This window comes from Rattus norvegicus, chromosome 14, assembly GCF_036323735.1.
Source record: "Rattus norvegicus strain BN/NHsdMcwi chromosome 14, GRCr8, whole genome shotgun sequence".
Taxonomy (NCBI): domain Eukaryota; kingdom Metazoa; phylum Chordata; class Mammalia; order Rodentia; family Muridae; genus Rattus; species Rattus norvegicus.
The window spans coordinates 101,754,400-101,769,010 of NC_086032.1; the positions used below are offsets into that span (position 1 = coordinate 101,754,400).

At 40.4% G+C, this 14,611-nt stretch overlaps 1 protein-coding gene across 10 annotated transcripts in view; it reads right to left on the reverse strand.

Annotated features, from left to right (window-relative positions):
• The window catches only part of Sanbr (SANT and BTB domain regulator of CSR), a 69,474-nt gene that overhangs the window by 36,781 nt on the left and 18,082 nt on the right, over positions 1–14,611 (reverse strand). For all 10 annotated transcript variants that reach the window (XM_063273270.1, XM_063273269.1, NM_001100971.1 and 7 more), the window contains 5 exons: positions 13,614–13,774; positions 10,529–10,615; positions 10,319–10,429; positions 5,875–5,998; positions 3,639–3,791 (listed from right to left, as the gene is read on the reverse strand). In XM_063273270.1, the coding sequence (XP_063129340.1) occupies positions 3,639–3,791; positions 5,875–5,998; positions 10,319–10,429; positions 10,529–10,615; positions 13,614–13,774 (636 nt within the window). The remainder of the gene's footprint in view (positions 1–3,638; positions 3,792–5,874; positions 5,999–10,318; positions 10,430–10,528; positions 10,616–13,613; positions 13,775–14,611) is intronic.

Sequence of the window (14,611 nt, forward strand, 5' to 3'; positions counted from 1 at the left end):
AAACCACCCTAGGGTACAGAGATTGCTCAAGCCACTGCCTGGATCCCTGGGACTGCTGGGTAGAAGGAGAACCCACTCCTCTGTGTGTGTCCTCTGACCTCCACACACACTCGATGGCATGTGTCCTCAAAAATGTAATAACCATTTAAAGAGGAGTCAGAATGCGTCTCTAACTCTTCCTGCTCCCACCCCATCTTACCCAGCTGTCTCCTTTCTCTCAACAGAAAGCCTCTGTCCCATATTCCAATCCTGATAGTCACTTTTTTCTTTTCTTTATCCTTTTGACTCTTGTAGATATATGCTAGTTTTGCCTTGTTTTCTTTAATGTTATGTATTTATAATTAAGCCATGCTACCACATGTAATTGTAATATTTGCTTTAATGTATAGTATTCCACTCTATGACTATTTTTTTAAAGATTTATTTATTTATTTATTTGTTTGTTTATTTATTTATTTATTTATTTATTTATTTATTTATTTATTATATATGAGTACACTGTAGCTGTCTTCAGACACCCCAGAAGAGGGCATCAGATCTCTTTACAGATGGTTGTGAGTCACCATGTGGTTGCTGGGAATTGAACTCATGACCTCTGGAAGAGCAGTCGGGTGCTCTTAACCACTGAGCCATCTCTCCAGCCCCACTCTGTGACTATTTATCTCCCCCCCACCCCCCGAGACAGGGTCTTTCTATGCAGATCTGGCTGTCCTGGAACTCACTATGTAGGCTAGGGTGGCCTCTTAAACTCAGATCTGAGTGCCTCTGCCTCCAGAGTTTGGGATTAAAGGTGTGACCCACCATGCCTGGTTTACTTGTGCACCCTTCCATTGAGATGCAGCTTCAGGACATGGAGAGGAATTTTCCTTAATCATCTGATTGGCTAATAAAGAAGACAAACAGCCAATTGCTGGGCGAAAATGAGGAGGTGGGTTTTCCAGGCAAGACAGGAGGAGGAGGGGAGCTGGAGGAGACAGTGGAGAGAGGAAGACAGAGGGAGAGAGGTTGGAAGGAGACAGAGCAGAAGTGCATGTCCTGGAGAAACTGCACGTAGCAAGGATTTCCCAGCTGGGAGTTCATGGGTGTGCGGTCTATAATTATATAGCTGAGTCGCATTTTTCTTGCGTGGGCTTATTGCGCTTGGAGATTTATTGTAACAAGGACAGGCATGGAGCTGTGAGTGAGGACGGGAAACTCATCGAGTCAACCAGGTCATCCAAATCAACCCTGGTGATCAATGAGGTGACACGTCACAGACAGATGCCTCTCACATCTGTGCATGGCTCAGTCTTAGTGCATATTAGCTTCCTTTCATCCTCTCATGAAATTTAAAATTCCAATGTTCAAACATTAAAGAATAGCGACTAGGCTGGTAAGGTTGAGTCTGTGTCAGGCAGGTAAGGCAGTGGCTGCAAAGCCTGGTGATTTGGGTGTGACTCCTGGTAGCCACATGATGGCAGAGAGGACTGACTGCTGCCAAGTTGTCATCTGAATAAACAAGTGCGCTGGGGCAATAGCGCCCCCACCCCACAATAACCGAAATTACTTTTAGAAACGTTGATGATCAAGGACTCTAACATACAGTAATACTCAGATATCATATCATGATTTATATGCAAGGATGTTTACTGGGACACTATAACAACGCAAATGTTCTTCCCTAGGAGAACAATTAAATATGATATATGTCAAATAAAATGACATGAAAGATAGCCTAAGTAAGCTACTGCATGAAAAACGAAAAAAGACAGAATTCTGTAGGAAGTGAGAATGCTGTTCAGTAGGAGTACTTGGCTAACATGTGTGAGGCTCTACGTTCGAGTCTTAGTACTGCAATGTTGTGGGTCTCCTGGCTGCTGTTTTTTTTTTTTTCCCCCGGAGCTGAGGACCGAACCCAGGGCCTTGTGCTTGCTAGGCAAGGGCTCTACCACTGAGCTAAATCCCCAGCCCCTGCTGTTTGTATTTTGATGCCACTCCTGCCCCTGACCAAGAGTGGGTCACACACTCGGGCAAGTCCATGTGAACTCGCTCCCCGTCTTAACTGGTTACCTGGTTAAATGGTTAACAGGCTAGAGCCCGTGACTGGGCAGTGGAAGGGAAGGTGGGGCTGGAAGTTTTAGAGAAAGAAAGAGAGGAGGGCGGAAGAGGACAGTGAGTTGGAGGGACGGAGAGAGGGAAGATGGAGGAGAGGAGATGGGAGATGGAGCAGAAGCACAAGGTCTGGAGGAGCTGCAAGCAGCAGGGATCTCCTGGGTGGGAATAGAGCAGTTAGTGATGAATCTGCCCAGCCTTACACAGTAGTGCACAGCTTATAATATTCTAACGGATCGTGCGCTCTTTGCACGGGCTTACTGGGGGTGGAGATTTACTGATACAAATCTAGCTGGCATTAAATATTAAGGCTGTCTGATGTTTTCCATTTGTGACAATTTATGGGGCAAGAGAGAGGGCAAAACTGCAGAGTGGTCATTGGCGGTCGGTGTAGCCAAGGACCGGGAGGTCAGTCTGTGGAATGTGAGTGGTAGCTCCAGGGCTTCTCAGGAAGGACGGGTTTGGGTGTCTTAGCAAGCCAGCCTCGGAACCAGGGCCAGATGGCTGTTTTCAGCATCAGGCAAGGAGGGACAGGCAGCTGCTGGTCCCGGATCCTAGCTGGACCAAGTGTGGACTTTTTAAAATTACCTGCTACACTGCAAAAAACAAAACAAAACAAAACAAAACAAAAACCAACAACAAATAGAAAAGCCTTTTTGGACAGGGGATGTAGCTCAGTTGATGGACGTTTGTTTACATACAGAGAAAACCTGGGATCCTCCCACAGCACTGAATAAACCAAGAGTGGTGGCGCAGGCCTGTAATTCTAGCACTCTGGACACAAGCAAAAAGGACACACAGTCAAGCTCACTCTTGGCTACCTAGCAAGTTGGAGACAGCCTGGAGAACCCATCTTTAAAAGGGAGGCTGGAAAGAAGGCTCAGCCTTAAGAGCACTTGTTTCTCGCAAAAGATCCAAGTGCAGTTCCCAGAACCCAAATGGTGGTTTAAGACCATCCACAACTCAAGTTTCAGGAGATCTGATGCCCTCTTTTGACGTTCATGGGCACCAGGACACAAACAAAAGCCAATACAATACAGAAAGACATGAAAGCATGATGGGACTTCCTGGCAGGAAGAGTAGGAGGCAGGAGAGACAGAAGAAGATAAGAGGGATGAGTGGATCCAGATTTTAGACATGCGTGAAATCATCAGAGTGATTAAAAAGAAAAAAAAAGATGGGAAAGCAAACTGTTAACTGTTGCTACTTATGAGAAGGTAGGAAGTGGTGGAAGGAGATTTCTGAGTCCTTCTTTACTTCTGTATGCACTCTTTGTAGTTTCCTATGTGGATACAGTTACACTTAAAAGGAAAAATTTACATAACAGTGTTAGGGGCTGCTCAAGTATAAAAGAGAATATTCAAAACTTACCTTTAGTTCCTTTGGCAGAAATAACTAGGTTCAGAGGGTTATTAATAACAATAAAAACCACGAGGCTGTCAGGGAGGTAGGTGGAGTACTAGGAGGAGCTGGAGACAGTGGTGCACGGGTGTGACCAACATACAGTGTACAGACATCTGAAACTTTCAAAGAGTTAAACACTTTACCTTTGTGAGCTGAGTGGGATCAAATCGAAGAACTTTCTGGTTACAGCAGGGGTAAATTCCAGTGCCCACAGTGTTCAGTGAGTTCACTGCGCTGGAGTAAACGACCACCTCTGAGTGGTACTGACAGTGGGAGAATTCAATGCAGAGGAAAGCCTGTGAAAGGAATACATCCGGATTAACAGTTAGCCTCGCCATGAAATAATCTCAACATGCTTCTCTGAAGAGCACGCACTGCGTATTTCATTCTATGACATGCACAGTAACAGCTTGTCTACAGAGGCTCCCAGGGAGGAGCACTTGCCAGGCTTTGAGGCGAGAACAGAGTGGAGGCTCACATGCTCTTTCTGAGGTGAGGGCAAAAACTGAACGTGTACAGTCGGTGGTACCAACCGTGGGAACTCACTACGATCAGTGAGTTATACAATAATGAACCTCACGGCATGCACTTACACCCCAAAGACGTTTCCTAAGAACAAAGCCAAAGCTGCTTTCTCAAGCCTCAGATGAGTAAAATGTTCTTAGAATAAACATTTAATTAAAACTGACCGATAAATTTTAAGAATTCTGGTGAAATATAAAATAATTTTACCTCACTTGGTTATTCCTTGACTTTCTTGATGGTAAATACTTAGAATCAGTATAAAAAAACAAACAAAAAAAAAAAAACCCAAAAAAACAAAAAACAAAAAAAACCAAAAATAACCCTGTGGCCTAACTTCCAGTCATTAAGACAATAACTTGCCATAGTATGGTTGTGAGATAGGTTATAAATAGACATTTAAGTTAAAAAAAAAACTTAAAGGCAAAACCAAAATTAACAATTAGTTTAACAACGGAGACAAGTCTCAAAGCATGTTAACAGGACCAGCTACAATGCTCACAGACAGCTAAGGAGTGCAAAGGGAGGCAGGACATTTAGAAAGCGGTAACTTAGGTTGTGCACTGCTGTTCTGGTTGTAGACAATTACTCAAGAGACCAAGTGCATGCTTTTGTGAAAACCTGTACGGAAATATTTACAGCAATTGTCTTCACAAAGGCTCCAAACTAAAAGCACTACACGTCTGTCAGCTGGATTGTTAAACAACTGTGTGATGCTCACAACAGAAGGCTGCTTAACCAGTGAAAGGAGATAGACTCACGAAACGAAAGACTCTCCAGTCAAGTAGTTAATACTGAATGACTCTATGTGACTTCCTAGACAAGGAGAAACTGCAGACAGACAATTTAACAGTGACTGCCAACCACTAAGAAGGAGCTGGTTTTAAAAAGAGCACAGGGAACCAATACTGGAAATGATCTATGCTCTGATGGTAGTAACATCACCATATGCACCAACCTCACAAACTGGATTAACGGTTTCCTCTATAAGATGTACTCCAATAAATCCAGTGTTAAACATTTTGCAACACGGAGAACATAATGAGTAGGATTTACATACAGTCTGGCACTCCAAACTCTGACTGTTTTGATAAACTGTCCTTCTTGCTGCTGAAAATCAAGGGAGTGAAAAATCTAAAGGGAGGGTGTTTTTTATGATTTTTATGTAGAAAACTTTGAAATTATGTAATATTAATCAGGAATGACTGACTCTGTAAAAAGTTTTAAGTCCTTTCAAGGACTAACACACTTGTGCTTTTGCCTAAAATTCAAATTATTAAAACCATGAACAAGGCTGGGAACATAGCTCGGTGGTACAGCCTGAGGCCCAACTTTAGAGCCCACGATAGTATGGGGGTCAGGGAGAGAACAAAATATTTTAGGAAATGCAATTGTCACTAAGCATTTAGGTGTGGTGATACACACGCATAATAGCAGCACTAGGGAGGCTGACATGGAGGGTCATAAGTTCAAGGCCAGCACAGGCTACACAGACACCTTGTCTCGAAAATTAAAACAACAGAAGGTCTAAAGTGATCCTGAATTTCTAAAGGAGTTTATGGCCCAACTGAGAAATAGTTTGGCTGGAAATAAGAGCAATGAAGATATATATCTCTCTATATATATATATAGATATATATCTTTATTTTTATATAAAAATAAATATTTATATATAATAAATATATGTGTTCATATGTATACACACATACCTTAAAAAATGGATTAGATAACAAAGACTCTGTTGCACTTGTTTCAGCAATAAACATAAGAAAGAAGAAAGGGAAAAATGACAAAAGAAATAAAGGCAGATACAGACAATGCAGTTCCACTCTCGCCACTAGTTTCCTTAAGCCTCACCTGGTAACACCTTGAACAAGTCAGCCAGTTGATTGTTCCCCACAGACGCCAATAAACATCTCTCCAAGATTTTAATTCTTCAAAAAGACTATTCAAATATTCATGGACATCCCAGGTTTTATCTCTGGAAAGAAAGCCTTGATTAATACACTTGAGGAACACAATCTGTTTTAACCAAGTGTTTCGGCATTTGTGGCTCATTTCCAAGAATACTCAAGTGGTATGTGTGCTATGGACTACACTGAAAAACAGGTTCAACTTCCTTTGAACACTAACTTTGTGGGCAACAGAAGAAAGTATGAAGATGTTGAATACATCTTTATTTTGTTGAACTAAAATATTATTAATTGGGCTGGAGAGATGGCTCAGTGGCTAAGAGCACTGACTGTTCTTCCAGAGGTCCTGAGTTCAAATCCCAGCAACCACATGGGATCCTATAATAGGATCAGATGCCCTCGTTTGGTGTGTCTGAAGACAACTACAGTGTACTTATAGTAAATAAATAAATAAATAAATAAATAAATAAATAAATAAATAAATCTGTTGAATATCTCTCTAAAAATATTAATTAAATAGTTTAAACAGGCCAGTAGTTAAGAATCAGGAGAGGTTTGTCAAACAGTACCTTTACTTCATTTCACTTTACTTAAAAAATCGTTTACTATATATGAATTTGAGTTTACATGTGTGCATGTGCCACACTGTGTGTGTGTGTGTGTGTGTGCGCGCGCGCGCACGCGCATGTGCGTGTGCACAGAAACACATATATAGGCCAACAGGACAATCTGTGGGAATTGGTTTGCTCTTTCACCATTGTAGAGAGACTCTTGTGCAATGTATGGCAGCATCGTCTGTCAATAAAATGATGTTGGCCTATTAGCTTAAGCAGGAAATAGGAGGTGGGTGTTCTGGTACAGAGACAGTATTTCTGGAATAGAGTCAGGTGTGAGAGGTTTGCCCCACAAGTCATTTCACGAACTCTGGGACCTTTATTTTAGCTGTACATGTTGCACGTGTGCTGTTATTATTAGTGCTTCTAAATCAATTAAGTCATGACTTATTACATTCCTTTTCAACAGTATTTTCTAGTACTTAGGCAATATAAATATAGTATTACTAAGTGCTGTGTGTCTCAATACTGTAGGCCTTCGCTGTATACATTTAACATTGGGCAAAGACATACACCATATTTGCCATGATCATATATAACTGCAGTGTTTATTTATCTGAGTCAGGTTATCTCTCTATAGCTATGCATGTACGTGTGTATGTATGTACGTATGTATGTATCCCTGTCAGGTTCTTACTAGATAGCCCAGGCTGGCCTGGAGCTTGCTCAGTGGGCCCTCAAAAAACGAGATGCCAATGCCCGAGCCTCTGGAATGCTGGAATCACAGGGGTGGCTACTATACCCAGCTTCTTTCTAAGATTCCATTTAAAACTTTAAAAATTTTCATTATTTTTGTGTGTAGTTCAGTAAATAATGTGTAAATACCTTATTATGAACTACACAGGCACATCTGTCTTAAAAATTATTTAAAGACAATTTTTAAAGTTAAGACAGGATTGCACCCTATAGCCTGTTGCCTTGAACTAGTAGTAACAACCCTCCTGTATCACTCTTCCCAATGCTGGCATTCTAGGCATTGAGACACCCACCATGCCTGGCTTTAATGAAATTTGTTTATGTAAAACATATTGTTCCCTTTACTTTTTATTTATGAATGAATATTTTGTCTGCATGTATGCCTGTGCACCAGGTTTGTGCAGTGCCCAAAGAGGTCAGAAGAGGGCATCAGATGTTCCAGAACTCGAGGTAAGAGAGGGTTGTGAGTTGCCATGTGGATGCTAGGAATTGAACATGGGTCCACTGAAGAGCAGTCAGTGCTCTTAACTGACCAAAAGACAATTTCTAAAATGTTTGTATCAACTGTTTTCTTGTAGAAGAATGACTAGAACACCAAAATCAGATGCTGACATTAATGCTGATTTACTCTTTCCACTTACTACTACTAACAGTTATTGCTGTTAGAATTGAAGTAATTTTCAAAAGACAAAGTCTCAAGACATACACACACACACACACACACACACACACACACACACACACGATTCCATGTGCCTATAAGTAGTGAAAATTCTGCAACTACTTACTGAGAGAAAAATAAAACATTTTAAAGTTGACTGTGGTATTAATACTAACATCAAATTAAGGGTTGTTTTGTATTTGTTTTTTAAATCTTTTTTAAGTTCATCTTCTAAAAATGATTTTTCATTTTTATGTCATTGGTGTTTGGTCTGCATCTTTGTCTGTATGAGGGTGTCAGATCCCCTACAACATGAGTTTCAGACAGTTGTGAGCTGCCATGTGAGTGCCAAGGATTGAGCCCCAGTCCTCTGGAAGAGCAGCCAGTGCTCTTAACTTCTGAGCCATCTCTCCAGTCCTCCATCCCCAGTATTTTTATTTTAATGTTTCAAATATAATGCTTGAAGATTCTTTTTTGTAACGAAACAGTTGTATTTGTGTTATAGCTGATCTGAACTGATCCTTCTGCCTTCATTTCTCAAGTTCTTGGGTTACAGATGTCAGGTTAAGTGTGTATGTGTGTATGTGTGTACTGGATACAAGCATGCATGCAGTTATGAATTCTGAAAGCTATTTTGCATGTGTGGCACATAGATCTTTGTCCCTGCGGGAGCTTGTGGCTATGTGCATGTGCACGGAGGCCAGAGGACAACATTAGTTGTCTGTCTGTCACTTTCTATCTAAGACTTGAGAAGGGACTTCTACTAAACCTAGAGCTCACTGACTCACCACCAGGCTTCAGGGATCCTTCACCCCCAGCCTCTGTGTTACAAGCATAAGCTGCCACAGTCAGCTTTTATGTGGGCGCTGGGAATCCAAACTCAGGTCTTCATGCTTGTGTACAAGCACTGTATGCACTGAGTTATCTTTCCAGTCCACTTACACACTTTTAATACAGAAAAGAATCATGTAGAGCAACAGTTAATATTTCAGTGATTATGTTCTTTAAGTGTTTTTTACAAAAATATATCCCAGGCTGGTCCTGACCACTATGTAGCCAAGTATGACTTTAATTTTCTGTGATCATCTTGCTTCCATATCCAGAGTACTGGGATGGCATCTTCAGGGCTTAGCCATTCTGCAAGTCCAGGACAGCACTTTAGGGGTTGGGTGGAGATGCTTAAATCCCAATGATTCCAGAAGGAAGTCTGTAAAGAACTCTGACACTGCAAGCCACGAGACAAAGCAGACTGTGGCTGGCTGCTGAGAGGGTCTAGAGTGTCACCCTCTGATCGGCAAACCATCCAGACAGAAGCAGTAGGCCTGGCTCTCCCCAACACTCGGCTGTGTTGGGTTGCGGGGAAACATGGCTGCCCCACCTGTGAACATTAAGAGTTGGATTTTGCCATTGGACAGGAAGCATGAACAGAAAGAAGGGAGGTCCCTGGAGCAAATGTTGAGTCTTGAAGTTCACTAAGTGCTTTCAGGGGCTGGAGTTGCGGCTCAGCACGTAAGAGCGTGTACTATTCTTGGAGAGGCCTAGTTTGATCCCTAGTCTCAGGTTGTGCCAGCTCTGGGGGATTTGACGCCATTGGTCTTTGAGAACACATGTACGCTCATGCACACATGAGTAGTTTTTTAAAAAAAAAATTTGCTGCGTTTGTACAGCTATATGCCTGTATTTTAGCTTTTCAGTCATTTGGATTTCTTGGAAAATAGGGCAGCTAGTTCATATATTTAATAAGTAATGAGTGATCTTGTTAAACACTCTCATTGACTCAGTAATACCTCTTTGTAAAAGTTCCTAACAGTAGGATGCTGCCAAAGAGGCTGTGTGTCTTGAAAATTTCTCTTCTTCTGAGATATGTCACCAACTCAGAATATAAGCATGATATGTATTATATACTGATAAAGTATAACCAAGATGAAGAATAGAGTACCTTAATGTTTCAGTCATCAAGAATAAGCTGAAAATAAATTTAGTTCTTATAAAATTCAATAGAATACTTACATAGATAAAAATGTTAGTGATAAATCACCTTAATGGTACTGAGCAGAATATTTTAAGACTAATATATAGAATAATTTGTAACATTTTGAAGTTCTAGGACATTATGAAACTCACCTAGTAAATACCATGTAGCTTTTACAATAACCTTGTTTGGAAGCAGCACTTTTCTAAGTCTAGTTAGGCTTATGCTCAGCTGCTGTCCTGCTGCTTACAGAAGTAGTTACACAGGATGTGTATGCCGGTGCTGCATATAATTCTGACACTTGGAGGTAGGAAGACATTAGGTTCAGTTAGTTTAGACTATATAGCAAACAAGACTTGGTCTCTATACACCAGAAAAGTAAGCTACGTTTTTATAAGTACTCTTGAAATTCACATGTAAAAACCGTAGTTAATCTTCACCGCACCTTATGTGGATGTAGATAATATTTCCATGTCGATCCACATTGATTTTTCCAGGGATGCAAGAAATTCTTCTTTCTGTTTCTCTAGTTAAAAGTTTCTTACACAAACAGCATCTGTAACAAAAAGGAAATGCTAGAAAGCACTCAAGAAAAGAATTCAATGTGGCAGGTAGTACAGCTACATTATACAGCACACCAAGAAAAACGTGTTACCGATAGAGTGTTGCTGCATTATTTCGAGAATCTGGATTGAAGTATTCAGGATCAAACAGTCTTTCAATCTTCTTACAAAACAGTTTGCTATTAAAAACAAATGATGGATAAATTAAATATCTATATTTAGTATCTTAAAGCTAGTGGTCTTCCTCCCTCCCTCCCTTCCTTTCTTCCTCCCCCCGCCTCTGTGTGTGTGTGTGTGTGTGTGTTTACTTGTGCATCATATATGGGGGACAGAGGTCCACTCCGGAAATCTTCCTCTCTTATTCCTCACTCTTTTCTTCCCTTTTTCCCTTCCTTTTCAGTGGCTTCTGTCTCTATCCCCCAGTGCTGGAGTTACAGATTCACACTGCTACACCTGACCTTTTTTTATGGGTGCTGGTGATTCTCATACTTACAAAGCACACATTTTATGCATTGAACCATATCTCTAGCCCTAAATTTAGCTTACGGTGACAAAAATAAGTATTATCCTTATACATTCCTGTATAAAACAAGTTTCCCAAGGAGCTTCTCTTTGGGTATTACATTTTTGCACTTCTAATAAGCCTATTGTTGATCAAAATTCTCTTCTTCTGTTTTTTTTAATTACATATTTATATTGTGTGTGTGTATGTGTGTGTGTGTGTGTGTGTGTGTGTGTGTGTGTCTGTGTGTTTGAGCGCATGCGCACGTGTGCCCCACAATATGTACATGGAGATCCGGGAAGTGTTTTCAGGAGTCAGTTCTTTCCCTCTACCATGTGTGTCCTGGGGACTGAATTCGGGTCATTAGTCTTGGCAGTAAGTGCACTTAACCCCTGAGTTATCTTGCCAACTTTTTAGAGGCAGGGTCTCTTGCAATTCAAGTACTTTAAACTTGTTCTGTAGCTCAGGCTGACCTCGAACTCCTAACTCACTTGCCTCCTCTGCTTCAAATGTTAATTATAGGCTCATGCACCAGGACACCCATTTTTGCTCACATTTCCTGACTTGTTTTTCAGAAATAGGGTTTCACTATGTAGCTCAGGCTGGCCTCAGAGTTGGGTCTTCCTACATTAGCATCTTGAGTGCTACAGTTATAGGAATATGTTACCATATGTGTCAAGAATATATTTCACCAGAAAAGAAGCTGACAGACATCTGCTTTTCTTTCACTTCTTTTTTACTGGAATATTCAAGATTAACAATTTACAAATTTAACAGCCTGAGACTATCAATAATTAGGCATATGACTTTGAGTAACTTGCTTTTTTGAACTTTGTTTTCTCATCTATTACATGTGGCTAGTAGGGCCAGCAGATGGCCAAGAAAATAATAGCAAAGGAGAAGTGATGCCCAAAGGTTATTCTCTGACTTTCATTGGTATGCAGTGACAGGTGCCTCTACCTGCTCTATGATACATCAAACAAAAGTCAAGTGAAAATAATAAAATATGGCTAGTAACTACGAGCTCACAAGGTTCATGAGGATAAAGCTGTTTTCAAGTAACGCCAGGCACGGTATGAAGAAATGAATGGTACGTACTTATCACGCATACTAGAACTGAGCTTGAAGTCTCCTCCATGTGCCCTTCCTGTCTCCATCTCCCTTAATATATTTTGGTTGGTCTTAAAGGCCACATATGAATTTTGAATTCCATTCCCATTTTCAAGTATGTTCTTAGGTAATTTCCTTATATTTCATTCCCTTAGGGTCTGAATTCTTGGATAATCTTCTTCATTATCAATTTCTATTTCTTTTAATGGACTGATTAGCAAATTAAAAACAAACTCTAGCACCATCTTTAAAAAACATCTCTTTTGAGTCCATTTACCCTAACAAATTGCCAATCTCTTTCTTTTTCTAAGCAACCACTCAGAGCAAACATCTGCACACTTTCTACACCCAGGACCCATCTCCTCTGCGCATGAGCTGTGCTCCACACTGTTGTCAGTCACCTTCCCCTTTCAGAACTCACTTTGGTTTCCCTCCTTTCTAGTTCACTGGCTTTTTTAAGTGCCTCTGATTTTACTTCTCTGCCAAACCTTTAACTAATGAGTAGCCTTTATTAATTAATACTCTCTAGGTAACAGAAAATAAATTACAATAGCATTTATAATAGGAGTGAGAAATTAAATACCTAGGAATAAGTATATAGAAAGTTATATTGTGTTTACTCACTATAAGATTTGGTATTAAGATTCTAAAACCAGGCTGGAGAGATGTCTCAGAGGTTAAGAGCACTGACTGCTCTTCCAGAGGTCCTGAGTTCAATTCCCAGCAACCACATAGTGGCTCACAACCATCTGTAATGGGATCTGATTCTCTCTTCTGGTGTGTCTGAAGACAGCTACAGTGTACTCATATATATAAATAAATAATACTTTAAAAAGATTTTAAAACCATGGCTGGAGAGGTGGGACACACTGCTCTTGCAGACTATCCCAGTTCAGATCCCAGTATCCTCTCTGGGTGGCTCATAAACTCCTGCAGCTCAGGGCAAGGGGTCTGATCCCATCTTTTTTCTCTGTAGGCATTGCACAACACACACACACATACTCACACACACATACACACACACTCACACACACACTCACACACATACACACACACTCACACACACATACACACTCACACTCACACACATACTCACACACACACTCACACACATACACACTCACACACACACTCACACTCACACACACTCACTCACACACATACTCACACACACACTCACACACACATACACACTCACACACTCACACACATACACACACTCACACACTCACACTCACACACATACTCACACACACACTCACACACACATACACACACATACTCACACACACTCACACACATACACACTCACACACACTCACACTTACACACATACTCACACACACACTCACACACACACATACACAAATGCACACTCATACACTAAAATCAAATGTAATAAAACAATTTTAATCATTAAGATTTAACCATATGCTTTTGGCTTTTTATTTAAAAATAAAATAGAAATATATTGTTATAGATTTTAAAATAGAAATCTCACTAAAATTAAGAAGAAATATACTTAATAAAATATAATAGGTTTAAAAGGACAGTTTAAAGATTACCTCCTAAACTTATCTTTTTTGTCTTTTAAGTCATCAATCTCGTTGTGTGTGAACAGGTCAGCTATGCGTGTAAGGAGGTTGACATTGATACAGTTCATGTTGCATGGGGCAGCTACTATGGCATTCATATTTTTATGGCAATACTGAATACATTGTTCAACCTGAAAAACACAAAATAAAAATGATATTGTCAGAGTAAGACCTTTCAGACAAAATTCATGAAAAGTCTAGCATGCATATAATACACACACACACACACACACACACACACACACACACACACACATATATAGTCAGTAACTGGGTTTTGCCAATTTTGTTGATGAATGCTATTAAATAGGTAAATTTAAAAACACACGTAGCTAAACTATTTCTAATTCATTTTACTTAAAGCAATAGTGTATTCTGAGTGACAGCAGCAGATATAAATCTAAATCTGTACAGTATAGTGCATATTCAAATGACTTCTTAGTTTTATTTATATACATTGGTATTTTGCCTGCATGCATATCTGTGAGGATATCTTGTATTATTGTATACAGTATTATATAGTGGTTGCTGTGACTTGAACACAGGTCCTTGGAAGAGCACTCAGTGCTCTTAACCACTGGGCTATCTCTCCAGCCCCTCAAATGACTTCTTTTTTTTTTTTTCCTTTTTTCTTTTTTTCCGGAGCTGGGGACCGAACCCAGGGCCTTGCGCTTGCTAGGCAAGCGCTCTACCACTGAGCTAAATCCCCAACCCCCCCCCCCCTTTTTTAAAAAAGATTTATTTATTTATTTTGTATATGAGTACACTGTTGCTGTCCTCAGACACACCAGAAGAGAGCATCGGATCCCATTACAGATGGTTGTGAGCCACCATGTGGTTGCTGGGATTTGAACTCAGGACCTCTGGAAGAGCAGACGGTGCTCTTAACCACTGAGTCATCTCTCCAGCCCTCAAATGACTTCTTATAGTTTGTCTCATTCTTGTAGGTAAGAGAGTTAAAATTTCAG